This window comes from Coregonus clupeaformis, chromosome 16 (assembly GCF_020615455.1).
Source record: "Coregonus clupeaformis isolate EN_2021a chromosome 16, ASM2061545v1, whole genome shotgun sequence".
Taxonomy (NCBI): Eukaryota; Metazoa; Chordata; class Actinopteri; order Salmoniformes; family Salmonidae; genus Coregonus; species Coregonus clupeaformis.
The window spans coordinates 37864669-37892275 of NC_059207.1; the positions used below are offsets into that span (position 1 = coordinate 37864669).

Consider the following 27607-nt stretch of genomic DNA (forward strand, 5'->3'; position numbering starts at 1 on the left):
TTTGCTATTAACCCTTTATTTCCTGTGCAATTTTCGATAGCCTTGAACTGTATCAGAGGTATTGAGAAATTCTTCAAAATTAACAACAATTGAAAAACAATAGGAAAACAAACCTAATTAGTTTTCCTGCAGATAGAATAGAATAGTATACTTTATTTTCCATTTGGTTACTAACCCCGCAGACACACACCAACGTGGGACCGGGTAAGCTGTGGTGCAGTGCCTTTGGAACAATTATGGGGTTAAGTGCCTTGTTCAAGGGCACAACGGCAGTGGAGCTGGGATCACTTTTAAATCGCATCACCTCGAGAGAGCCATCTAGTGGTGCTGTGGTGTTCTGGATGAGGGGTTACTTTGTCATTACAGTGGAATTTTAAGAAAATAAGGACAGTTAGAGGAGAGATGACTTTCTGTCTGTTGGGTTTGTTGTTGTTGTTTTCCAGCATTTTACAAAAAGCGATGTAAAATGATTAATCCTGGGTCACAGAACTGCACTCCTGGTCAGATAAAATCCCCAAACACATGCACAGTGCAGATCTCCCCATCAGTTTCAATTTCCATATTTGTCAACGGGCTACAGGCAAAATGTTTATTTCAAATGAATTGTTTGGGTTTAAGTGAACTGGGACTGGGTTGACTAAAGGTTAGAAGCTGGAGGCAGTCAGTACATCCTCTTAACATTCACAACAGAGAGGAACACACTGTATCTGACAGGGGCTCGGGCCAGCCTTTTAGTATTCACAACAGAGAGTCCTGCAGTCGCTTACATTGCACCAATATCAGGTATACTCTCAGAGGAATAGATTGAGTAAGATAAACTGCCACACAACATCATCTATGTGTCTCTCAGTATTAGCATGGAATAATTCTTCCAATTGCCACATCAGCTCATTATTTAAAATGATTCATGACCATATTAGCAATAATACAAATATGCTGTGTGTTTTATTGCAATGAGAAAGAACAAAAAGCGGCAAATGCTTGCCTACAACAATGTAAAGATTATACTACTACATTTTACTTGTATCTTCAAAGTTTATCAACACACATTGCCTGAAGGTGCATTGATGCATTAGGAAAGTGGGACTAAACACCTCCCTCTGCAACTGGATCCTGGACTTCCTGACGGGCCGCTCCCAGGTGGTAAGGGTAGGTAGCAACACATCTGCCACGCTGATCCTCAACACGGGGGCCCCTCAGGGGTGCGTGCTCAGTCCCCTCCTGTACTCCCTGTTCACCCATGACTACATGGCCAGGCAGGACCCAACACCATCATTAAGTTTGCCAACGACACAACAGTGGTAGGCCTGATCACCGACAACGATGAGACAGCCTATAGGGAGGAGGTCAGAGACAGGACTATGCATTTTGTCCTCAGTGAACCCTGCTGAGGAAAAAAAAGAGGACTGAGCATGCCTCCATTCTCATCGACGGGGCTGTAGTGGAACAGGTTGACAGCTTCAAGTTCCTTGGTGTCCACATTACCAACAAACTATCATGGTCCAAACACACTAAGACAGTTGTGAAGAGGGCACGACAAAGCCTATTCCCCCTCAGGAGACTGAAAATATTTGGCATGGGTCCTCAGATCCTCAAAACGTTCTACAGCTGCACCATCGAGAGCATCCTGACTGGTTGCATCACTGCCTGGTATGGCAACTGCTCGGCCTCCGACTGTACGCACTACGTACTGGGCCGTACGTAGTGCGTACGGCCCAGTACATCACTGGGGCCAAGCTTCCTTCCATCCAGAACCTCTATACCAGGCGGTGTCAGAGGAAGGCCCTAAAAATTGTCAGACTCCAGCCATCCTAGTCATAGGCTGTTCACTGCTACCGCACGGCAAGCGGTACCGGAGTGCCAAGTCTAGGTCCAAAAGGCTTCTTAACAGCTTCTACCCCCAAGCCATAAGACTCCTGAACAGCTGATGCTACACTGGTTATTATTTATGCATAGTCACTTTAACTCTACCCACAGGTGCCCTCGCACATTGACTCTGTACCGGTACCCCCTGTATATAGCCTCCCTACTGTTATTTTTTTTTACTACTGCTTTTTAATGATTTGCTATTTTTTACTTAACACATTTTATTTTTTTTACTGTATTGTTGGTTAAGGGCTTGTAAGTAAGCATTTCACTGTTGTATACGGAGCATGTGGCAAATGCAAATGATTGGTGTGGATGATGCAGGGTTGGGAGGAGGGGGACCTTGGCTAGTGCTGAGAGACACAGACTGCACTGGCCTGGTTAAAACACTCCCAGCGCACAGACTGGCAAAGCTATATGTTTGTCAAGGGTTGGGCACAGTCAGGAACCAGGCACACACATTTGCCCATCTTTCACCAAAAACCTTATACCATACTGCCCTGTGCACAAGCACACATGATCTGAACTGTGCTCCCAATTTAAAAAAAAATCATATCCACCTCTATCAACATTCATGTCCATACCATATGTTATAGTGAATAACAAAACAATCCAACAATAACATAATATCCAGCCCAGTCAGTTGGATGTGTTATTGAAGCAGTATATGGCTAAACCTGTCTAATAGTTACTGACTGACTTGAATTTCCATGCCTGGCACAGCATGGGGATGCAATAAAATCTTCATCAAGAGGGAATGAGAGCCATGTATTAATTTCTAAATACATTACCCTGGAGGGAAATATTGCACAGATTCTCTCTGTGTAGCCAGATTTTACATATGCTTTATTACATTACAACTGTGAAAAGACAGCCACCCTCCTGCATAAACAAAGCCTCAAACAATTAAAGGAAACATCCATATATTTGAATAAAGTTATGAGGCTATTGGTGATGTTTATATGTGCTGTTGTACTATTTGCTCAGCATCAGATCAATCATTATTGCACTTTCATAAATAGTAAAGGACATAACTTTTCAAATTAATGCACATTTAATGAATCACAGTGACAGATGTACTCCATAAACACAGCAAGAAAGACAAGCAAATACTGAAATAAAAACACCAGGACAAACCCAAATAATTACAATCTTGTATGTTAGACTGAACTTCACAAATGAACACTGCTGACTTACTGTAGCAGGACACAATTCATTAACTTGGTGATATGACAATCATGAGCATTTGGTCATTTCAAAGGGCAATACATAAAAGTAGACTATACACCCTTAGAAAAAAGGTTTCCAAAAGGGTTCTTCGGCTGTCCCCATAGGATAAGCCTTTTTGGTTCAAGGTAGAACTATTTTCGGTTCCATGTAGAACCCTCTGTGGAAACGGTTCTACCTGGAAGTAAAAGGGTTATCCTATCGGGACAGCCGAATAACCCTTTTAGGTTTTAAATATAACCTTTTTTTCCTAAGAGTGTAGGAAGAGATGTTTTAGATTAGAATAGTGATGAAGTACAGTGTATACGTTAAGTTTACAGTAAGGACACCTGATGAAGATAATGTACTATGGGGTAGGAACATAAGTAGGCACTTATGGGCACTTGCTGGAAGCCACAGATTTCAGGGCCAATGTGACAGGGGGTGAATAAGGACAACCAATAAACAAGTATCTCATGGTGGTTCTGTATCAAGGCCATATCCACTCTGCATAATGTTGGAGATCCAATCTTAGAGGGAATCCATGCACATTGGGAGACACTGCTTCAGCACAGTTAACCTAAACATCTCAATCTAGATGTTTCTATCCTTTTTCATTGTCTGGTCTGCAGGTAGCCTACGACAGCACAATGTTCCAAACCAGCAGGACAATTCCTCAGCAGGGTTCACTGAGGACAAAATGCATAAAAGCACAAAAGAAGGAACTCTCAGTCTGGGTCACCGAGGCTAGTGCTGCTCTCCTTTCTTGTGACAGCTTCAGAATGTAGTGGTCAGTGCTATTCATTCTTGAGTGACAAAATATAAGAGGCAGTGGACTAGTTTATCTGATGGCCCTGCCGTACAGAACACACAGAGCACTCAGAATGACATCCGTTCACTGAGTTACATTTCAACCCCATTCTGTCTGTCCTCCCATGCTATATAAACAACTGTTTACAAGCATACGCAGAGTGGAAATTGCTGTTGTACCAACCTGGGGAAATATGTCTATGTTAAATTTAGTGCTTCATAAAAACTGAATCCCCCCTCTCGTCTTTGAGACTAGACTCCCCACTAGTACACTTATCTGAGTTGTGCTGCTATTCCAGGGGGGCAGCAGGTTTCAGTAAAGCAGCTCTGTTGGTATAATGCCTAATGCCCAGCTGTTAATTCAGACTGACAACAGGCAGACATCTAGCCGACTAATAGCAGATGGGACTGGAATCCCAGCTTTATAGAGATAAACTATGCTCACTGTGAGGAAGGAGGGGGAGGGACACAGAAGAGAGAGAGAGAGAGAGAGAGAGAGAGAGAGAGAGAGAGAGAGAGAGAGAGAGAGAGAGAGAGAGAGAGAGAGACAGAGAGAGAGAGACAGAGAGAGGGAGAGAGAGAGAGAGAGAGAGAGAGAGAGAGAGAGAGGTGAGAGAGAGAGAGAGAGAGAGAGAGAGAGAGAGAGAGAGAGAGAGAGAGAGAGAGAGAGAGAGAGAGAGAGAGAGAGAGAGAGAGAGAGAGAGAGAGAGAGAGAGAGAGAGAGAGAGAGAGAGAGAGAGAGAGAGAGAGAGAGAGAGACAGAGCGATAGTCCTGCCTTGACAACAGAGTTCCAATTTGTCAAACACCATAATAGTGCAAAATATCTAAACACCACATTCTTACAGTTGGATAACATTTGGTATGTGCTACTGCATAGCATCAAAAGCATGTGTTGATTCATGTCTTTATTAACAGTAAGTGAATTACTCACAGATTCTAATTTCTCTATTCCTGTTAGTTAACATTTCTGGTTAATTAGAACATTTTCTGGGAACTATGATCTCAAAAGGGGCAATTCTTTTCCCTCCATAATCATGCTGCAGAGAAGGCTGGCTTAAGCTCTGTCAGGGTAAAATAAGTCTATTCAGAATTTAAATCCTCACTGCTAATAAACCAATACCAGGAAAAATATACAAATAAACCCTAGAGAGTGACATGAGAGGGTGTATTTACCCATTTCATTTAATCAAAGGCCTCTAATACAACACAATACCCACTGGGCACAGACGTCAGTTCAATGTCTATAGTTTTGATTTACATTTGGTTGAGTTGTCAACTGACGTGAATTCAAAGTGAAATCAACAAAAAATGACACCATATCATTGGATTTAGGTTAAACGTTGGGTGAAAAAAAGAATAAATGCCATTATGTTGATTAATTTTTTAGAATCTAATCAGTTTTCCACGTTGATCCAACATCACATCGATTTTTTTTGGGGTTGAAAGGATGTGGAAACGTTGATTCAACCAGTTTGTGCCCAGTGGGTAAATTAAAGATGAATTTATAAAAAGTCACTTTGAACTAAACTATTCTGTCTCCACGTTTAAGCAAGTAAGCATTTTGTTGGACAGTGTATACCATGTGTATCCTGTACATACTAATAAAACATGAAACTTGAACTTAAGTGAAATACACTGACCCAATTTAAGAGAAAACTGACATGATTAAGTATGACTGCAAAACAAGCATGTCAAATTTGTTCCTGGATTTAATGGCATTGTTTGGTCTGACCACTGGCTGGCCTAAAATACTTATTAAAATAACTTCTCCACTCATCTATGTTTTATGACAGCATGGCATGAAGTAAGATACAGTAGTCTAACTAATGGGTTAACAATCCCCCTATATACAGTTGAAGTCGGAAGTTTACATTCATTTAGGTTGGAGTTTTTCAACCACTCCACAAATATCTTGTTAACAAACTATAGTTTTGGAAAGTCGGTTAGGACGTCTACTTTGTGCATGACACAAGTAATTTTTCCAGCAATTGTTTACAGACATATTATTTCACTTATAATTCACTGTATCACATTTCCAGTGGGTCAGAAGTTTACATACACTAAGTTGACTGTGCCTTTAAACAGCTTGGAAAATTCCAGAAAATGATGTCATGGCTTTATAAGCTTCTGATAGGCTAATTGACATAATTTGAGTCAATTGGAGGTGTACCTATGGATGTATTTCAAGGCCTACCTTTAAACTCAGTGCCTCTTTGCTTGACATCATGGGAAAATCAAAAGAAATCAGCCAAGACCTCAGAAAAAAATGTGTAGACCTCCACAAGTCTGGTTCATCCTTGGGAGCAATTTCCAAACGCCTGAAGGTACCACACGTTCATCTGTAAAAACAATAGTACGCAAGTATAAACACCATGGGACCACGCAGCCGTCATACCGCTCAGGAAGGAGACGTGTTCTGTCTCCTAGAGATGAACGTACTTTGGTGCGAAAAGTGCAAATCAATCCCAGAACAACAGCAAAGGACCTTGTGAAGACTGGAGGAAACAGGTACAAAAGTATCTATATCCACAGTAAAACAAGTCCTATATCGACATAACCTGAAAGGCCGCTCAGCAAGGAAGAAGCCACTGCTCCAAAACCGCCATACAAATGCCAGACTACGATTTGCAACTGCACATGGGGACAAAGATCGTACTTTTTGGAGAAATGGTCTGATGAAACAAAAATAGAACTGTTTGGCCATAATGACCATCATTATGTTTGGAGGAAAAAGGGGGTGGCTTGCAAGCCAAAGAACACCATCCCAACTGTGAAGCACGGGGGTGTCAGCATCATGCTGTGGGGGTGCTTTGCTGCAAGAGGGACTGGTGCACTTCACAAAATAGATGGCATCATGAGGAAGGAAAATTATGTGGATATATTGAAGCAACATCTCAAGACATCAGTCAGGAAGTTAAAGCTTGGTCGCAAATGGGTTTTCCAAATGGACAATGACCCCAAGCATATTTCCAAAGTTGTGGCAAAATGGCTTAAGGACAACAAAGTCAAGGTATTGGAGTGGCAATCACAAAGCCCTGACCTCAATCCTATAGAAAAAGTGTGTGCGAGCAAGGAGGCCTACAAACCTGACTCAGTTACTCCAGCTCTGTCAGGAGGAATGGGCCAAAATTCACCCAATTTATTGTGGGAAGCTTATGGAAGGCTACCCGAAACGTTTGACCCAAGTTAAACAATTTAAAGGCAATGCTACCAAATACTAATTGAGTGTATGTAAACTTCTGACCCACTGGGAATGTGATGAAAGAAATAAAAGCTGAAAGAAATCATTCTCTCTACTATTATTATTCTGACATTTCACATTCTTAAAATACAGTGGTGATCCTAACTGACCTAAGACAGGGAATTTTTACCAGGATTAAATGTCAGGAATTGTGAAAAACTGAGTTTAAATGTATTTGGCTAAGGTGTATGTAAACTTCTGACTTCAACTGTATACAGTTCTTCATATACATGACTTCTACCTCTCTGTCAACCGGACAGGACCTCCTAGAGTCGACACGGAGCCCTGCCGATCCATCACGACTTGTCTGCCGACGTAATCGTCTGTGGTTTCAACAGGCTTCCCGTTGCGATGACCATGAAGATCCATCTGCTAGCCCTGGCCCGCTAGCACACGCAAACTACAACCGTGCTTCCTGCTCGCTGTGCTGAAGCACCAATTTGAACTGCTCTCGGACTCACATATTGCTGTTCACTGGACCTTATGATCACTCAGCTGCACAGCTGATGGCTGCTGGACTGTTCCTTTACACGGTACCCTGTCCTGTTTATTCTGTTTAGCCTCAGCCCAAACTTTATCGCCATTACCAGTTGTTGTCTTAGCTCTCTCTAATAACCCCTGTGATTGCTTTATGCCTCTCTCCCATGTCAATATGCCTTGCCTATTGCTGTTCCAGTTACTTCTTATTATACAATTTCACTGTAGAACCCCAAGTCCCTCTTAAACTGCCTCAAATAGTTTCTTTGTTCCACCCCCCATACACGCCGAGACCGGCTCAATCGGTGCCTCCAGTGATGCTATCTCTTTCATTGTTACCCAACGCTCAGGTTTACCTCCACTGTACTCATATCCTTCCATATCCTTGTCTGTACATAATGCCCTGAATCTTTTCTACAACGTCCGGAAATCTGCCCCCTTTATTCTCTGTACCCAACGCACTAGAAGACCAGTTCTTAAAGCCTTTGGCCGTATCCTTATTCTAGTCCTCCTCTGTTCCTCTGGTGATGTAGAGGCTAATCCAGGCCCTGCAGCCCCCAGTATCACTCCTACTCCCCAGGAGCTATCATTTGTTGACTTCTGTAACCGTAAAAGCCTTGGTTTTCTGCACATTAATATCAGAAGCCTCCTTCCTAAGTTTGAGTTATTCACTGCGTTAGCACACTCCGCCAACCCTGATGTTCTAGCAGTGTCTGAATCCTGGCTTAGGAAGGCCACCAAAAATTCTGAAATTTTCATCCCCAACTACAACATTTTCCGTCTAGATAGAACTGCCAAAGGGGGTGGAGTTGCAATCTACTGTAGAGATAGCCTGCAGAGCTCTATCATACTATCCAGGTCTGTGCCCAAACAGTTTGAGCTTCTACTTCTAAAAATCCAGAAATAATCTCTCACTGTTGCCGCTTGCTACAGACCCGCCTCAGCCCCCAGCTGTGCCCTGGACACCATATGTGAATTGATTGCCCCCCATTTATCCTCAGAGTTCGTACTGCTTGGTGACCTAAATTGGGATATGCTTAACACCCCGGCCATCCTACAATCCAAACTAGATGCCCTCAATCTCACACAAATTATCAACGAACCTACCAGGTACAACCCTAAATCCGTAAACATGGGAACCCTCATAGATATCATCCTGACTAACTTACCCTCTAAATACACCTCCACTACGGCAGGCCATGCTTTCCACCTGGCTACCACTACCCTGGCCACCAGCTCTGCGCTGCAACTTGCCCTTGGTTTCTCAAATGACTGCCTCGCCTGGTCACCAACTACTTCTCAGATAGAGTTCAATGTGTCAAATCGGAGGGCCTGTTGTCTGGACCTATGGCAGTCTCTATGGGGGTGCCACAGGGTTCAATTCTTGGGCCGACTCTTTTCTCCGTGTATATCAATGATGTCGCTCTTGCTGCTGGTGACTCTCAGATCCACCTCTACGCAGACGACACCATTTTGTATACATCTGGCCCTTCATTGGACACTGTGTAAACAAACCTCCAAACGAGCTTCAATGCCATACAACACTCCTTCAGTAGCCTCCAACTGCTCTTAAACACTAGTAAAAGTAAATGCATGCTCTTCAATCAAACGCTGCTGGCACCCGCCCACCCGACTAGAATCACTACTCTCGACGGGTCTGACCTAGAGTATGTGGACAACTACAAATACCTAGGTGTCTGGTTAGACTGTAAACTCTCCTTCCAGACTCACATTAAGCATCTCCAATCCAAAGTTAAATCTAGAATCGGCTTCCTATTTCGCAACAAAGCCTCCTTCACTCATGCTGCCAAACATGCCCTCGTAAAACGGACTATCCTACCAATCCTTGACTTCGGCGATGTCATTTACAAAATAGCCTCCAACACTCTACTCAGCAAATTGGATGTAGTCTATCACAGTGTCATCCGTTTTGTCACCAAAGCCCCATATACTACCCACCACTGTGACCTGTACGCTCTTGTTGGCTGGTCCTCACTACATATTCGTCGCCAAACCCACTGGCTCCAGGCCATCTATAAATCACTGCTAGGCAAATCCCCGCCTTATCTTTGCTCATTGGTCACCATAGCAACACCCACCCGTAGTATGCGCTCCAGCAGGTATATCTCACTGGTCATCCCCAAAGCCAACACCTCCTTTGGCCGCCATTCCTTCCAGTTCTCTGCTGCCAATGACTGGAACGAATTGCAAAAATCTCTGAAGCTGGAGACTCTTATCTCCCTCACTAACTTTAAGCATCAGTTGTCAGAGCACCTTACCGATCACTGCACCTGAACACAGCCCATCTGAAATTAGCCCACCCAACTACCTCATCCCCATATTGTTATTTATTTTGCTCATTTGCACCCCAGTATCTCTATTTGCACATCATCTCTTGCACATCTATCATTCCAGTGTTAATACTAATTGTAATTATTTTGCACTATAGCCTATTTATTGCCTTACCTCCATAACTTGCTACATTTGCACACACTGTATATATATTTTCTGTGGTATTTTTGACTTTATGTTTTGTTTTACCCCATATGTAACTCTGTGTTGTTGTTTTTATTGCACTGCTTTGCTTTATCTTGGCCAGGTCGCAGTTGTAAATGAGAACTTGTTCTCAACTGGCTTACCTGGTTAAATAAAGGTGAAATAAAAAAAACAAAAAAAACAGTGCATACTCTGTCAGAGGTGAGATTTCGTATTTGTATTTATTATGGATCCCCATACTCTTCCTGGGGTCCAGCAGAATTAAGGCAGTTATACATTTTAAAAACATTACAATACATTCATAACAGATTTTACAACATATTAAGTGTGTGCCCTCAGGCCTCTACTCTACTACCACATATCTATAACACAATGATAGATGTAGCAGGTTTCACCTTGAACGTTCACCAGCCTGGCAACCAGTTTGTCCTCCTCCTCAGGGCCAACTGGAGTGCTGGTTGCCCAGTCTGATCTCCCTTCATCCAACAGGAGGACAGCAGCAGAAATATCCTATTAGATTTGGCTTCAAGTAGTTTCTAAACTGCCAAAACCTTCAAGGAGTTTAAAAGGTTTGTCACTTCTAGAAGGGTTTGGCACCAATCAACACCTAGAAACACCAATCAACACCATTGGTAATCTAAGATTGGATTGTATGCCTAGACTGCAATATTGTTGTAGAGAAAGTACAGACAACTACAGAATATATAAGCATAAATAAAATCTATTTAAAAAAACATTCACCAGCAAAAAATAACTGTGTCTTATTGTTTTTCATGATTTCATTAAATGAAGTGACAGTCCAATAACATCAAAGGAATATTGGAAAGGTAATTTAATAGCGTGACCTACATTAATGGAAACTATTTATATTTCTAATTGAAGTGCAACAAATGATTGTCTTTTCAAGTACATTACTGATGTGCAAGAATTTCATTTTCCACCAGATTGATGCTATTCTGAAATTCTACTCACAAAGCTAAATTATATGGTCCAAGGGTTACTTATTAATTACGCATCAAAAGCACACAAAAAGAGTGTGTAAAAAACGGTCCAAATTGATAGAAGAGATTGAGAAGCTCATTATGCTTCACGGCAAACTGCCTCCTAAAGCACTGACACTTCCAGAAGTAAACCATGGCCAGAGTTGAACTGAATAGATTTCTATTCTAAGTAATCGATCCACCACCAACAGAATCCCAACTGAACCCTGTAGACCAGTGGAGGCTGCTGAGGGGAGGACGGCTCATAATAATAGACAGAATGGAGTAAATGGAATGGTATCAAACACATTCATGTGTTCGATACCATTCCATTCACTCCATTCCAGCCATTACACTCCATTCCAGCCCCTCAGTAACCCCTCAGTAGAAATCACACATAAGGAGCATTCAGTACTGCAGTACACCTGCATTGTGACAATAGGCCTTGTCTGCCCTCTAGTGGTACTATATAACACTTACAAAGAATGCACTTTATGGCCCACAGCATTTATTTATTTTGTATTTTATTTCACCTTTATTTAAGAGAACAAGTTCTCATTTACAACTGCGACCTGGCCAAGATAAAGCAAAGCAGTGCGATAAAAACAACACAGAGTTACATATGGGGTAAAACAAAACATAAAGTCAAAAATGCCACAGAAAATATATATACAGTGTGTGCAAATGTAGCAAGTTATGGAGGTAAGGCAATAAATTGGCCATAGTGCAAAATAATTACAATTTGTATTAACACTGGAATGATAGATGTGCAAGAGATGATGTGCAAATAGAGATACTGGGGTGCAAATGAGCAAAATAAATAACAATATGGGGATGAGGTAGTTGAGTGGGCTAATTTCAGATGGGCTGTGTACAGGTGCAGTGATCGGTAAGGTGCTCTGACAACTGATGCTTAAAGTTAATGAGGGAGATAAGAGTCTCCAGCTTCAGAGATTTTTGCAGTTCGTTCCAGTCATTGGCAGCAAAGAACTGGAAGGAATGGCGGCCAAAGGAGGTGTTGGCTTTGGGGATGACCAGTGAGATATACCTGCTGGAGCGCATACTACGGGTGGGTGTTGCTATGGTGACCAATGAGCTAAGATAAGGCGGAGATTTGCCTAGAAGTGATTTATAGATGGCCTGGAGCCAGTGGGTTTGGCGACGAATATGTAGTGAGGACCAGCCAACAAGAGCGTACAGGTCACAGTGGTGGGTAGTATATGGGGCTTTGGTGACAAAACGGATGGCACTGTGATAGACTACATCCAATTTGCTGAGTAGAGTGTTGGAGGCTATTTTGTAAATGACATCGGCGAAGTCAAGGATCGGTAGGATAGTCCGTTTTACGAGGGCATGTTTGGCAGCATGAGTGAAGGAGGCTTTGTTGCGAAATAGGAAGCCGATTCTAGATTTAACTTTGGATTGGAGATGCTTAATGTGAGTCTGGAAGGAGAGTTTACAGTCTAACCAGACACCTAGGTATTTGTAGTTGCCCACATACTCTAGGTCAGACCCGTCGAGAGTAGTGATTCTAGTCGGGTGGGCGGGTGCCAGCAGCATTCGATTGAAGAGCATGCATTTACTTTTACTAGTGTTTAAGAGCAGTTGGAGGCTACTGAAGGAGTGTTGTATGGCATTGAAGCTCGTTTGGAGGTTTGTTAACACAGTGTCCAATGAAGGGCCAGATGTATACAAAATGGTGTCGTCTGCGTAGAGGTGGATCTGAGAGTCACCAGCAGCAAGAGCGACATCATTGATATACACAGAGAAAAGAGTCGGCCCAAGAATTGAACCCTGTGGCACCCCCATAGAGATTGCCATAGGTCCAGACAACAGGCCCTCCGATTTGACACATTGAACTCTATCTGAGAAGTAGTTGGTGAGTATTTATGATACTGTTTGTGTGAACTTATAAGTTTAGAGCTTCTGTGAAAATGATCATGCCAAATTAACATCATGTTATTTTCTGTGATTTACACACCTATGATGCACACTTACAAAGGCATTGCTGCAAAGGAATTGGTCTGTCAACAAGTCTTATTCAAGAGCTTCATTATAAACATTGCACATACACTGAGTATACAAAACATTAAGAACACCTGCTCTTTCCATGACATAGACTGACCAGTTGAAATCTATGATCACTTATTGATGTCACATGTTAAATCCACTTCAATCAGTGTAGATGAAGGGGAGGAGACAGGTTAAAGAAGGATTTTTAAGCCTTGAGACAATTGAGACATGGATTGTGTGTGTGCCATTCAGAGAGTGAATGGGCAAGACAAAGGATTTAAGTGCCTTTAAACAGGGTATGGTAATAGGTGCCAGCCCAGGCGCACCGGTTTGTGTCAAGAACTGCAATGCTGCTGGGTTTTTCACGCTCAACAGTTTCCCGTGTGTATTAAGAATGGTCCACCACCCAAAGGACATCCAGCCAACTTGACACAACTGTGGGAAGCATTAGAGTCAACATGGGCGAGCATCCATGTGGAATGCTTTCGACACCTTGTAGAGTCCATCCCCCGACGAGTTGAGGCTGTTCTGAGAGCAAAAGGGGGTGCTATACATCACAAGGTAGATCATCTGATGCTAAGCTATATCCTCAAGTTGAATGGTACTACGCCCATTCAAGCTGCCCAATGGGAACAAGCAGGTTAGTGGTGTGGCCCAGCTGGGCGGGGCTTGTCTAGCCAATGGAGTTGTGTGATCACAGAGGACACGGGCTTTGATCTAATACACTAGTGCCATAGTCAATAGCATGGGACAGGCTACATTTAGTAATCTTCACTTCTTTCCCCACAGCTTTGGTTTAAACCATGATGGGATCGGTAACACATGCAGCAGCAGTGGCTTTATGATTGCCTCTGATGGAGGCTACCACAGTGTGGACCTAACCTGGTCCCACTGCAGCAGACAGCAGCTGCACACATTCTTCAGCTGTTACTCATGGACTATTACTTTTTATATTAACTGTTCATCATAAGTAGATTACTCTGCAGAAATGTAATGGTCAGAGTAAGATACAGTATGTCTTTGTAATGCTATTCTAGTGAAGGCAAGGCTGACTGTGTGAAAGACTTGCCTTTCCTGGGAGGCTCTCTGCAAGACTGGAAGCCAGGCCTTTACTATGGAGTGGATCAGTGCCAGATAGCGTTTGGTAGCACCGCCAGGGCCTGCTCCTTCACTTACACTGACATGGTGAGGGACACATTGACATTAATGGCAGTCACTTCCGTGAATATACTATCATGGTTATACTGTAGTAATAAGACTGGTTATGCAGTTTGTTAACAGCATCTATTATACTGGCTGGGTACAACAAACAAGTCTCTGTTAGTCAGGCCCAATTACAACACTCATCCTCATGACTCCTCTTAAGTTCAAGTGTCTTCATCACTGTGATGGGAAGTAAGTAAAACAAATCTTCATATTCTTATATTTCCAGACCTGCATTTGGTGGGAATGATTGTAAGGGCAAGGATACAGAGGCTGAACTTGGTCACTGGCAGGTAAAACTCCACAGGTCCTGTTTGTTTACATTGGGCTTCCTGTATGTCATGTTTACAAGGTACAGTACATTGTGGCACCATTTATTCCATGTCAGTGAGTACTGTAAGTGTATATATGCACATGCTTTGGAGTGGAAGTAACGGAGTTGAATTGGAAAGAGTAAAGTTGCTTCCTTTCAAAAGATTGTTATGATCAAAAGTTCAATTGATTGTCAAATGGATGTCAACTGAAATTAAGGGTATAAACTCAACAAGCAATGTTCCACATTCCTCCTTCACACTGCTGTCTGAGTAGCGGTGTGAGAGGACTCAGCTGGCCTTCATGGCAAAGCAGTGCTCCAGCCCCTGTGCTTGTCCCCCAACACTGTTGGATTTGTCACAGTTGGGCCAAGACACCTCGTCAATGGGAAATGGTGGGGTGGAGGGTCAATAAAACCACTACAGTATATAAAATGACTTTTGACATTCTCCCTCCACTGTATCCCTCTGATTGTCCCCCATGACCAGGGGATGAACAGTGCAGGTAATGTGGAGAGAGGGAGAGAACTTAATTGTAAACCGTGGGTCTCAGTTTGTGGATAGGACTCGGTATGAAACAGAAAGTCCAGCTCCATTTGGTGCCACCACAGCTTGTCAAAGGGGGGATGTGCCAGGTAAAGGCCTGCTTGGGTTTCTACACCTTAGAACGTTCTAGAGACAATTTGAAAGATTATTAGACCTGACATGTCCTCATAAGCTAATGGGCTATAATTTCTGTTTGTCTTCCACCCGCTGCTTGGCTGTGATGGAGTGTTGCAGTCTGGGAAGGTAGAGGATGTGTGTGGGATGTGTGGAGGAGATGGCCCCTCCTGCAGTCTCACCTCTCAGTCTCACCTCTCAGTCTCTCCTCTCAGTCTCTCCTCTCAGTCTCAGGAAAACGTTTCATAGTGCTGTGCTGCCTTTCTTTGATCTACAAATTATTTTGGACATATGAGTCATAATGTCAATCGTGAGACGTACAAGTAAACAATAATGTTTTATTTGTTGTGGTAATAGCTACTTCTTCCAAATGTCATTGTTGTAAATAATCACTAGAACACCCCACAGACCACCACAGTCATGCCCACCTTGACCCCTAGAACCAGTAAGGTGGCAGAACTCTCTGCTTCTGTACCATTCATCAGAATACGCTGGACCAACTCCAATAGACCAAGAGGAAATTCCCTGTTGGTCCGAGGGCAGACACTGGTTTTTGAAGTTCGCAGGCAGGGTTACCTCATCACGTGACCATGCCCAACTCATGTCCGCTACATGAGCAGATAGAGGACACTGAACTGACCTCCAGGACCAACGTCATGCTGGTGCACCAGAATCCCCTGTCCCCTGGAAACAGAGTGCAGCTCACTTACAGCAGTCAGAAGAACTCCAAGAAGAGTAATCACTCATCACCAGGGTATTACGGTACGGAGCTGCTATGGGCTGAAACAGAAGGTATATTACCATCATGCTGTTACACAGTGATAGAAGAATAGATTTGGTAGAATGACATGCAAAATTGCAAATAACATTATTTGGTTCATTTAAGACATACCCATTTGCCTCTCAGTGTTGCTCCCACAGACTGATGTCCAGCTGTTTGGTCCCAGTGGGGTCATTGAGAATCCAGCGATGACCTCAGCGTTGGGCAGTCACACCTTTCGAGTGCTCATCAATGCCCCTCCCAGTAAAGATCAGGATCCAGGATCTGTGCATGGGCCCCGTGGACAACAGCACAGCAACCCAGTCCACCGTCATATTATGGTGAGGGAGGAGGGAGAAGGTTCTCTCTTGCTTTTTCAGTATTCAGTATATCAGTGCAAACTGTTTAGTTGAGTGTACATTAATAAACCTTCATGTTGACATGTACAGTGGGGAAAAAAAGTATTTAGTCAGCCACCAATTGTGCAAGTTCTCCCACTTAAAAAGATGAGAGAGGCCTGTAATTTTCATCATAGGTACACGTCAACTATGACAGACAAATTGAGGAAAATTTTTCCAGAAAATCACATTGTAGGATTTTTTATGAATTTATTTGCAAATTATGGTGGAAAATAAGTATTTGGTCACCTACAAACAAGCAAGATTTCTGGCTCTCACAGACCTGTAACTTCTTCTTTAAGAGGCTCCTCTGTCCTCCACTCGTTACCTGTATTAATGGCACCTGTTTGAACTTGTTATCAGTATAAAAGACACCTGTCCACAACCTCAAACAGTCACACTCCAAACTCCACTATGGCCAAGACCAAAGAGCTGTCAAAGGACACCAGAAACAAAATTGTAGACCTGCACCAGGCTGGGAAGACTGAATCTGCAATAGGTAAGCAGCTTGGTTTGAAGAAATCAACTGTGGGAGCAATTATTAGGAAATGGAAGACATACAAGACCACTGATAATCTCCCTCGATCTGGGGCTCCACGCAAGATCTCACCCCGTGGGGTCAAAATGATCACAAGAACGGTGAGCAAAAATCCCAGAACCACACGGGGGACCTAGTGAATGACCTGCAGAGAGCTGGGACCAAAGTAACAAAGTCTACCATCAGTAACACACTACGCCGCCAGGGACTCAAATCCTGCAGTGCCAGACGTGTCCCCCTGCTTAAGCCAGTACATGTCCAGGCCCATCTGAAGTATGCTAGAGTGCATTTGGATGATCCAGAAGAGGATTGGGAGAATGTCATATGGTCAGATGAAACCAAAATAGAACTTTTTGGTAAAAACTCAACTCGTCGTGTTTGGAGGACAAAGAATGCTGAGTTGCATCCAAAGAACACCATACCTACTGTGAAGCATGGGGGTGGAAACATCATGCTTTGGGGCTGTTTTTCTGCAAAGGGACCAGGACGACTGATCCGTGTAAAGGAAAGAATGAATGGGGCCATGTATCGTGAGATTGAGTGAAAACCTCCTTCCATCAGCAAGGGCATTGAAGATGAAACGTGGCTGGGTCTTTCAGCATGACAATGATCCCAAACACACCGCCCGGGCAACGAAGGAAGAAGCATTTCAAGGTCCTGGAGTGGCCTACCCAGTCTCCAGATCTCAACCCCATAGAAAATCTTTGGAGGGAGTTGAAAGTCTGTGTTGCCCAGCGACAGCCCCAAAACATCACTGCTCTAGAGGAGATCTGCATGGAGGAATGGGCCAAAATACCAGCAAAAGTGTGTGAAAACCTTGTGAAGACTTACAGAAAACGTTTGACCTGTGTCATTGCCAACAAAGGGTATATAACAAAGTATTGAGAAACTTTTGTTATTGACCAAATACTTATTTTCCACCATAATTTGCAAATAAATTCATTAAAAATCCTAGAATGTGATTTTATGGATTTTTTTTCTCATTTTGTCTGTCATAGTTGACGTGTACCTATGATGAAAATTACAGGCCTCTCTCATCTTTTTAAGTGGGAGAACTTGCACAATTGGTGGCTGACTAAATACTTTTTTCCCCACTGTATGCCATTGTAAATAACATGATGTCTCCAATCCCATCTCCATTAGACACGAGATGTAGACATCTTGAAGACCAACGTGTTCAAGGGGAAACAGCTTTTTCACTGGCGCTCAGCTGGAAACATGGCAGAGTTAGAATTCCTGCATAGCAAGGGGAACTTCTGAGCGAAATACTCATTTGTGGACCCTTGATCTGTGGCTCGCCTTTCTATTATACTGTATTTAATGAAACAGGAATTTAGGCAGTTACTGGAGGACAGTTTTTCCTTAATTTAATCATTATTGTCAGGTTTTGTAACATAAAAATAAATACTCAAAGTGTAAATGATTATCATTACAGCAGTCTTTTGTTTAGTTTTTTTAGTTGTATAGAAAACATTTACCAATGTGAATCACAGCAGAACCAATAAGCAAGTCATTATTATGGCACGTCTGGTATAGTATGGCACACAATTTCATTACTTAAATAACGTAACTGTTTGAACTGATTATTTTTTAAATATGAAATAGCAAATATGTAGGTAAACAAACGGAATAAACACATGTAGAATCCACCAGAATAACATTTAAGACAGCATCAACATGTGTAGACTTAAAAAATAAAATAATGTTTAAACATAATATAGTCATCATGATCTGGTGTGGATCTTTCTTTAACATAAGGTGCTTACTATCTGGAAATGGACAAACCCATATCATTAAACATGAAATGTATAACTTTCCATCAGTCATTCTCACTTTTCACTGAAGTACAGGTATAGTCTTCTGGGTATAAAAGGACTTTCCTTCCCACACTCATATCAAGTCTACCTGAAAGGCCCAAAAGCTTTCCAAGGTCCACCTAACTCAGTGCAAAGTGCTCCTTCTCTTTCCATGTTACACCACTAGATATACCAGGGTGGCTTTAGTTTCTCCCACTACCTCCAGCACAGGTTCAGTCCCACACAGCCCTACAGAGGAGCCATGTCCCCTGTGGGGCCTCACTGCTTGGCCTTAGATGTCTCCTCCAGCAGAGACCTCATGTTTCTCAGAGCCTTCTTCACAGCCCGGCCAAAGTTGGCAGCATGTGTCTCTTCACAGCTGTTGAAGGCTGTAATGGCAATGTTGATGTGGTCTGCCATGGGGTTGTAACATACTCCATAGCCATCTGGCACCATTGGACCGAAGCACATCACACAGTCTGTCTTAGCACCAGCCTGAAGAAGAGACAGTGAAAAATTACCTTTCAGGCATTAGCATTTACAAATGTGGTCCAAACCTTATTGTCTAATAAACTAAAATTAGTACCAAACCTTACATTGTACATACAAGTACTATGTTCTTAATCATGTTGCCACTGGCTACAGGTCTGCAACTTGTCTTCTTATATGTTGCATTTTGGGATGCTTAATATCTCACGTAAACAGCTTGCATACCTGGCTGGTGGAGAGATTGAAATGTTCAGCCACAGCATAGGCTGTATCCATGAATATCTCTGGCATGGACGTCAATTCTTCAATCGCCTGCAACTTCAGGCCAAGGAGATGTCTGTCTATGGCCTGGCCATGAATTGCCTGCTCAGTAATGGACATACATAAAAGCACAAAATAAATGTACATTGCAGTGAGTGGGGACAAGCATGGATTATTACAGTAAATGTAGATTTCCATCAAAAACTGATGCAGAGTTCCAGTCCTCACCATATGAGTGGATTCTCTGTGGGCTTGGCATGCCTTGTCCAATAGAGACACCTTCTCTGTGTTCTGTCAACATATAGGAAAAACATACATCATTGCAGTACAGTAACAGTCAGTGGTTAATGTCTATTTACTGTCAACATCCAGGTTTCATAGTTGACTCACCGGTTTAGCTGGGTCCTCCATCGCCTGGACAAATTTGAGCGACTCGTTGGAGCAGGAGCGGATGGTGTCTGTTCGACCAAGTGCAAACATACGCAAGGACGCACTCTCATAGGTGGAACAGCACATCTTATACATTCTGAAACATGAAAGAGCAGTAAGTCTCAAATGTGTCAAAGTGACAGGTTAAGATAACCCAACTGAAGTTTCAGATGATGTTTTGTTAGAGTAAAAATTTAATGAAACCCACCTGAAGTAGGCAAGCTGTAGAGCCATTTGTATAAAAGCATCTGGACTCAACTTGTGCGCCCTTGGAACATTTCTCCCATAGTCAGAAAAGAAGACCACGTTCACATCCAAGTCATGTGACATTCTGGGGAATAAAAGAGTCAGCCAAAGAGTGAGAAACACTTCAAAGACACGTTTGAATAGAAACTGCTAGGAAAACTGAAACAGACTGTACATACATGTTCATATTCTGCTTGGCCGACTCAATATCCTTCTTCACCTCAGGTGTGATGTTGAAACGCAGTTTGGGAGGCATGGGCAGAGGGGTCATGGGAGTGCGTACTACCTCCATCCTCCTCCTGTTTAAACAACACAAAACATTACACCTCAAAGGGCCAATCAGCAGTTGAAACAATAACAAAGCCCCGCCACTGTTTCGGTAAAAAGCTGAGGGATGGGGCTGGAGAAATGTAACCACTCAAATTCATAGACAGAGCTATGGATGCAAGGACTGACCATCCATGTTGGTAGTTTTAACCATGTTTTGAGGCTAAACAGTGTTTGTTTCCCTTTACTTTGTTTACAAACATTGGAGTAAAACATGCTTATATTATGGGTTGATGTGGTACGACAGTTAAACTAAGCTCATGAGGCATTTATAAGTTATATTCTTCAAGAATCAATGGGTATAAAAATTGATGTAGCAACTGCTGATTGCCTCTTTCAAGAGAGGCAGGGTAACATTCAGTAGGCCAGGGTCATGGTCACAGCCTGGTCAAGGTCAGTAGGCCAGGGTCATGGTCAGTAGGCCAGGGTCATGGTCAGTAGGCCAGGGTCATGGTCACAGCCTGGTCATGGTCAGTAGGCCAGGGTCATGGTCACAGCCTGGTCAAGGTCAGTAGGCCAGGGTCATGGTCAGTAGGCCAGGGTCATGGTCAGTAGGCCAGGGTCATGGTCACAGCCTGGTCATGGTCAGTAGGCCAGGGTCATGGTCACAGCCTGGTCATGGTCAGTAGGCCAGGGTCATGGTCAGTAGGCCAGGGTCATGGTCACAGCCTGGTCATGGTCAGTAGGCCAGGGTCATGGTCACAGCCTGGTCATGGTCAGTAGGCCAGGGTCATGGTCACAGCCTGGTCATGGTCAGTAGGCTCCAAATGATAGTTAACCAAGTTTTTAAAAAGATGAGGCACTATCTGAACTTGACAATAGGAAATCTTCAAAATGCTTGCTATGCTCAGGCATAATGCACCTGATCCGGTTGGAAAAATAGCCATTGCAACCAGCAATCTGTGCCGAAGTTCTTCTCTAGAGTACACAGTGACCATAGAAATACTGTGTACCATTAATCAATGAATGAAATATATCCTGTAATGCCTTACATGTACTCAACCACATGATCCACCAAGAAGACAATGGGTGGGCCTTCAGCTGGGGCATGCTCATACACCAGACCACAGGTACCATCTTCACCCACAATAAACTGGGGATTAAATAACAAACATTATAAAAATTGCAAGAGGCTTGTGATTAAAAATATGAAGTACAATATCTGGGAGGATGCAACCTTTGTTCTATAGCTCTAGTCTCAGAGCTCACCTGTAACGTCTTATCAAACCAGCGGTTGCCACTGTTCCAGCGACTCCCTCCACCATGCAGCATCTGGGCAGCGACACGACTCTGGTACCGCTGCTCAGACATCTGTGGCATGGGGGCATCTAGACACACTGTGAATATGCTTTTCTGGATAGCACGGACAGACTCCTTATTTGTCTTGTCTAGGGAAAGAAACGCTACAATAAGCAACCCAACAAGGACCTAGAGGAAATCATAGACCAATTGCTCTAAAACAGTGTGTCCAAAGTGATAGGTTGTTCCATTTACATTTACATTTTACATTTTAGTCATTTAGCAGACGCTCTTATCCAGAGCGACTTACAGTAAGTGAGTGCATACATTATTCTTTTTTTCATACCCCCTGTGGGAATCAAACCCACAACCCTGGTGTTGCAAACGCCATGCTCTATCAACTGAGCTACATCCCTGCCGGCCATTCCCTCCCCTACCCTGGACGACGCTGGGCCAATTGGCTACGACAGAGTTACGACAGAGTTACTCTTACGTCATGGCTCAAGAATGGGTTAGGGTTTTGTTTATTTGGTGGGTCACCCTATATGCTCCTCTGAGCCCTCACTGTCATAGTGATGTCCCCCCTCCATGGCCGTACCCTTGATGAGGTTGTTGTAGGCCTTGCCCCAGGTGTTGCGGTGCTGGGAGGTCAGAATGCCGATAGGCTCCTTGTTGCTCTGCAGGGACGAGTTCCAGACCTTCTCCAGTTGCATGTAGATCTGGTCCACAGTCAGTGGGGAGCCATCGCTGTTATACACATCCAGGACAAAGAACTAAGGCCAGAGGGAGAAGGCTAATCAGCATTTGAGATCTGGTTAAGTGGGTTACAGACAATAAACTAACAATGCAACAACGTGATTGATTTCCTCTCTGTGTTGTAGCAACATAAAGCAGCATCAAAAAGACCAAAACAAAGTTCTAGTGTACCTGGAAGTTATGGACCACAGTGATGTGATTAGGGGCCACTTTCCCGATAGCGTGGTTGACCACAGTGTCTCTCTTTGGTCCAGGGATACGACAGGAGGACAGGATCTGGTAGTACTGGTCCATACACAGAGGCTTCCCACCCAAATACTCAATAGGCAAGGTCTCACTGTGACACAGAGTTAGAGTCAGCCAGGGTGACGAACACGTTAGATGTACAGGTTACTGACAAAATAAAGGAAACACCGACATAAGGTGTCTTAATAGGCTGTTGTGCCACCACGAGCCAGAAAAGCTTAAATGCACCTTGGCATAGATTCTACAAGTGTCTGGAACTCTATTGGAGGGATGCGACACCATTCTTCCACGACAAATTCCATCATTTGGTGTTTTGTTGATGGTAGTGGAAAACGCTGTCTCAGGCACCGCTCCAGAATCTCCCGTAAGTGTTCAATTGGGAGATCTGGTGACTGAGATGGCCATGGCAAATGACTTACATAGTTTTCATGCTCATCAAACCATTAAGTGACCACTTGTGCCCTGTGGATGGCGGCATTGTCATCCTATGGGGGCGTAGCCATGGTAGCTAAAATAATGGCCTGCCCTGCATTTTTATACATGACCCTAAGCATGATGGGATGTTAATTGCTTAATTAACTCAGGAATCACATCTGTGTGAAAGCACCTGCTTTCAATATACTTTGTATCCCTCATTTACTCAAGAGTTTCCATCATTTTGGCAGTTACCTGTATATCATTAAAATAGATAGTATTTTCTATATCAATATTACTAACCTGTCAATCATTTTTTTGAAGTCCAAAACCCCTGCAATCAATTTTGCAGCAAACCTGAGCAGAAAACATTGTTGAATTAATTAATAATGATACCATATATGGTATTTCTTCATCCAACTGACATTCAGCCTTTCAGTGCTCCCCCATCTCATGTTCTATTCACATAATCTACCCTAATTTGCTTCAGGGGCGCCATACTACTGCTATGGCTGACCTTGTAAAACAACACATTTCACTGCACCTATCCGGTGCATGTCAAAATAAACAATTATTATTATTTTATCTCCAACCAGACTTGCTTACGTCAGACTCAGGACCATGATTATTATTATAACAAACATCTGTCTATTTTGATTCTATATTTCTGCATTTAGTGAACTGTCTGTGTCACTCTAGTCTAGTGTCTAAGATGGTGTAATAATAATAATATGCCATTTAGCAGACGCTTTTATCCAAAGCGACTTACAGTCATGCGTGCATACATTTTTTTTTTTAATGTTGTGTATGGATGGTCCCGGGGATCGAACCCACTACCCTGGCGTTACAAGCGCCGTGCTCTACCAGCTGAGCTACAGAGGACCACTGTACAGTACAGTATATTGTTGAATCATTGGCTTTTCATATGAGCATTGGAGTCTGCTGTAGTATCCTCTTCTAGCCTACTGTAGACGTTTGGCACTGTCCGTAATGTCGAAGCAGTACCACATACCGGCAAATGTTTACGTGAATGGTTCAGCTGAAGACAACTCAACGGCTGCCCACTCTTACGCTCATGTGTGCATGCTCTCTCTCATAGTACATTCGCTGACACGTTATGCTCAATAAAAAGCCACGTAAGCCCACAATGTTGACTGTGTACACCATTGGTCACTGTGGTCCAAAAAAGCTGAGCAATGCTTTGAACAGCCAATGTGCCTAAAATAGCCAGCACGAAGGGGAAGTCTGTCTAAAGGTCAGTATGAAACTCAAGCCTATTCTCGAGTTCACAAGAGCTATGGTGTAATACAACACTAAAGTCAATCACTTTCTACTAACTTGCTTTTTAAGAAGCAGTAGGCCTATAAACATGTGCTTTTCATTTATGTGTAGGGCAGCCATAAATACTTTTCAGTGATGGCGGGAGGGCTGATGGAGGGAGGGCATCTAAACTGTCTTGTCACAATGGCTGGTTTCAGTCTCTAGGCCTACAGTACAGTGGTCTCAGACACGCATGGTTCCTTGTTGCTCACCTCATTTGTCCTTGGCGATCTTGGAAGGTCATGCGGGGCAGGACCACCCCAGGGCTGGAATAGACTGCCACAGGCATCCGGGAATCCAGATAGGCTGACTGCATCCACCACTCTGTGAGCTGCATAAACAGCAATGACAATACTATAGTCCAGCAAGTATCAGATCATTTTCTCCTAAACACATTCACAGGTTATGACATATGCAAGGAAGTAAACCTATGGGTAAATGTTAAATGTAATCTTGAAATGTGGGGGAAATGGATGGAATAAACATCACATTTAAGTAATTGCATAATGGATGTAATACAGGTATCTTTTCCTGCCAATCAACACGGATATTTTGTTTTATGCTGCCTGTATCCCTCTAAGGACTTATTCTATTCTTCTTTCAACCTCTTTGGGCCATGCGCTGCCCTACTACATAACCCTCTTCTTTATGTGACCTTCTCTGTTCAACTACAGTATGTACCCACCCAGTTTTCTTTGTTGCTGGCTCTGCGCTCCAGGCTTCTCTGCAACCTGTCCCCCACCCCACCAGGAATGAGGAACTCCTTGACCAGCTTGCGTGTGTGATCCAGCTCCTCCTCACTGAGCAGGGGCTCCAGCATCAACAGGTAGCGCTCAAATGTCTGCCTCAGTGGAGGCACTGGCAGCTTGGGCAAATTGTCCTGGTGGTGCGAAGACCTCTCTGGGAGGATGGTCACTGACGCCGGCTTGACCAGGTGACATGGCTTCACCAAGCCTGACCTTAGCTTAAAAAAAATGTACTGTCTTTGTATTTCTAATAAATAATTTGTTTTGCATTCAATATGACATAATTAAATATCATACATATCTAGGTCGATATTTTGTGTCTTAAAGTATCTAAAATATTAATATCCATAGTTGATAATCCCATTGGCTTATAAAATACATCAGCAATGTTGGTTGACAACCACAGAGCTGATGTATAGGCCTATATCAGCCAGCAACTGTCAACACCATAACACAGAGGGCCATTACAACAGAAACCATAACATAATAAAACAGACAAAACTGTGATTAATAAATCGATTAACAATGTGATTAACATGTATTTACATTAGTTTCAATGTAAAAAGGAGTGATCAACATAATCCTATTGCATGAATCCAAAAACCGTTTGAAAGAATAGATTGCTAGAACACTGTATGATCTAATTTCATGACAGAAATTTGGAACAAAACAAATCTATCAAGTTTAGTAGGTTGTTAGACTATTTGTTTGGACTGTACTTGGCTGTCAAGTTTCCTGACAGCTTTTTAAAGTTAGAATATAAATAGCCAGTTCTGCTACAGTGCGTGAACCCTTGCAATGAAAATGCAAACAAACACCACATCTAAAAAGCAATCTGTAGGCTATTACAAATTGTATGATAGTTTAACCCACTGTTGTATCTTAATCTGATATAGACATGAACCTTGAAACCTTGAAACTGACGGTTATCCATGTTGTAACCTAATATAGAGGCTCTAGTGGTAGTTACAATGGGGTAAATACAGTAAATGCACATTTGATATGATTTTCGTGGTGACATGCAGAGTGGCATGATTTGACATTTTAGGCTACAATAATAACAGTAGCCTAACCTGGTGCCCCACCCTCATTTACAGCAGTAATAGTGAACGCACTGTTCTTAGTTATGGGCGCACAACTGCGCATTCATGAACTAGGCTATAAAAACGTTTGACTCACCACGGCTCTCACAAGAAGACCCAGCATTTTTTCATAGAAATGGCTACGCAAGGCTTTGCTTGTTGTCAATTTTAAAAAACACCTCGAGCTGTCATTTCATGCCTCAAGGACGTAGCCTACGTATGAAGTTTGTTACTTAGAAATGTCGGTGTTCTACGCCCCCCTCCGGACATGATCCAAAACCATATAACCTATGGCTGTTGCAAAACGTTTCGTCTGCAACAGAAACAGTTTACTCCAAACGGAAAACTCAAACGAGAGTTTCTATTGGACAAATTCAAGTAGGTTCCTCCCCGTTTCGTTCTGTTTGCTTCCGTTTGGTTCTTAAACAATAAACGGTTTCCGTAATGAATATACCCCTGGAGAGGGCTAAATTGTTGCCTATATTCAATCGGTCCTCGCTATCTGGGAACCTTGGGACGTCCGTACCCCATTGAAAGAGAAGGCACAGATAAATGTATAAATGTGAAGCATCCGGTTAGCGTTTCAACTCACTACCAAATATGGTGGCCGGCAGTGGGGAGAAGATGGAGCGAGATGGATTTTGGCCGACATTCTGCAAATGTTCTCATCGATTAAACATTTAATCTCCATACAGTTTTCTGTTTCCAAAATTAAAATATATATTTTTTGAACAGGGTGTACTGCGTTTTGTAGACTTTACCCTTTCTAAAAATGGCGTTATTGAGAAGGAGTGCAAGGGCGAAATGAGTTATTGCACACACGAATTTAACGGAGTAGACGTTCCCTAACGGAAATATGCAAATAAATGCTAGAACTCGCCAATAGATCTCACTAGCTCGTGCGTGGCTCTGCCCATCCCCTTGCTTGTTCTGCCCGCTATGATTCATTTGCAGGCTCTGGTCTATCTTGGGTTACATTTTTACATTTTAGTCATTTAGCAGACGCTATTATCCAGAGCGACTTACAGTTAGTGAGTGCATACATTTAAAAAATATATATTTCATACCCCAACCCACAACCCAGGCGTTGTAAACGCCATGCTCTACCAACTGAGCTACACGGTTAGTTAGTGTTTGTTAAAGGTTAAGGTTAGGGTTTAGGGTAGGGACGTCCCGAAGAACACGGATAGCGCTGACCCATATTCAATCATACTGGCTTGATACATATATTCACGCAACTGGATACATTGTAAATAAACGGTATTCTTTAGTTACCAAAATGATACCCCCTTGCGT

At 42.9% G+C, this 27607-nt stretch overlaps 1 protein-coding gene across 2 annotated transcripts; it reads right to left on the reverse strand.

The window, feature by feature from the left end:
• Positions 1-18305: 18305 nt before the first annotated feature.
• LOC121584784 (carnitine O-acetyltransferase-like) lies at positions 18306-26606 on the reverse strand. Of its 2 annotated transcripts, none has more exons than XM_041900895.2 (14): positions 26409-26606; positions 25169-25447; positions 24696-24814; positions 23467-23520; positions 22675-22840; positions 22346-22520; positions 21718-21896; positions 21501-21601; positions 20361-20480; positions 20144-20266; positions 19897-20032; positions 19735-19797; positions 19471-19608; positions 18306-19251 (listed from the first exon to the last, which is right to left on the reverse strand). In XM_041900895.2, the coding sequence occupies exons 1-14, from the start codon at positions 26433-26435 to the stop codon at positions 19036-19038; spliced, it is 1896 nt and encodes a 631-aa protein (XP_041756829.1). In that variant the 5' UTR covers positions 26436-26606; the 3' UTR covers positions 18306-19035. The 2 variants fall into 2 exon arrangements, with proteins under 2 accessions (XP_041756829.1, XP_041756830.1); XM_041900896.2 differs by having other exon boundaries at positions 25169-25442; positions 26409-26605.
• Between the last annotated feature and the right edge of the window lie 1001 nt (positions 26607-27607).

Coding starts and splice junctions, on each gene's coding strand:
- LOC121584784 (XM_041900895.2), bottom strand. CDS start 26,435: ATGCTGGGTCTTCTTGTGAGAGCCGTG. Junction 20,481..21,500: donor GATCATGTGGTTGAGTACAT/GTAAGGCATTAC, acceptor TTGTTTAAACAG/GAGGAGGATGGAGGTAGTAC. Junction 20,267..20,360: donor GCCAAGCAGAATATGAACAT/GTATGTACAGTC, acceptor TTTATTCCCCAG/AATGTCACATGACTTGGATG.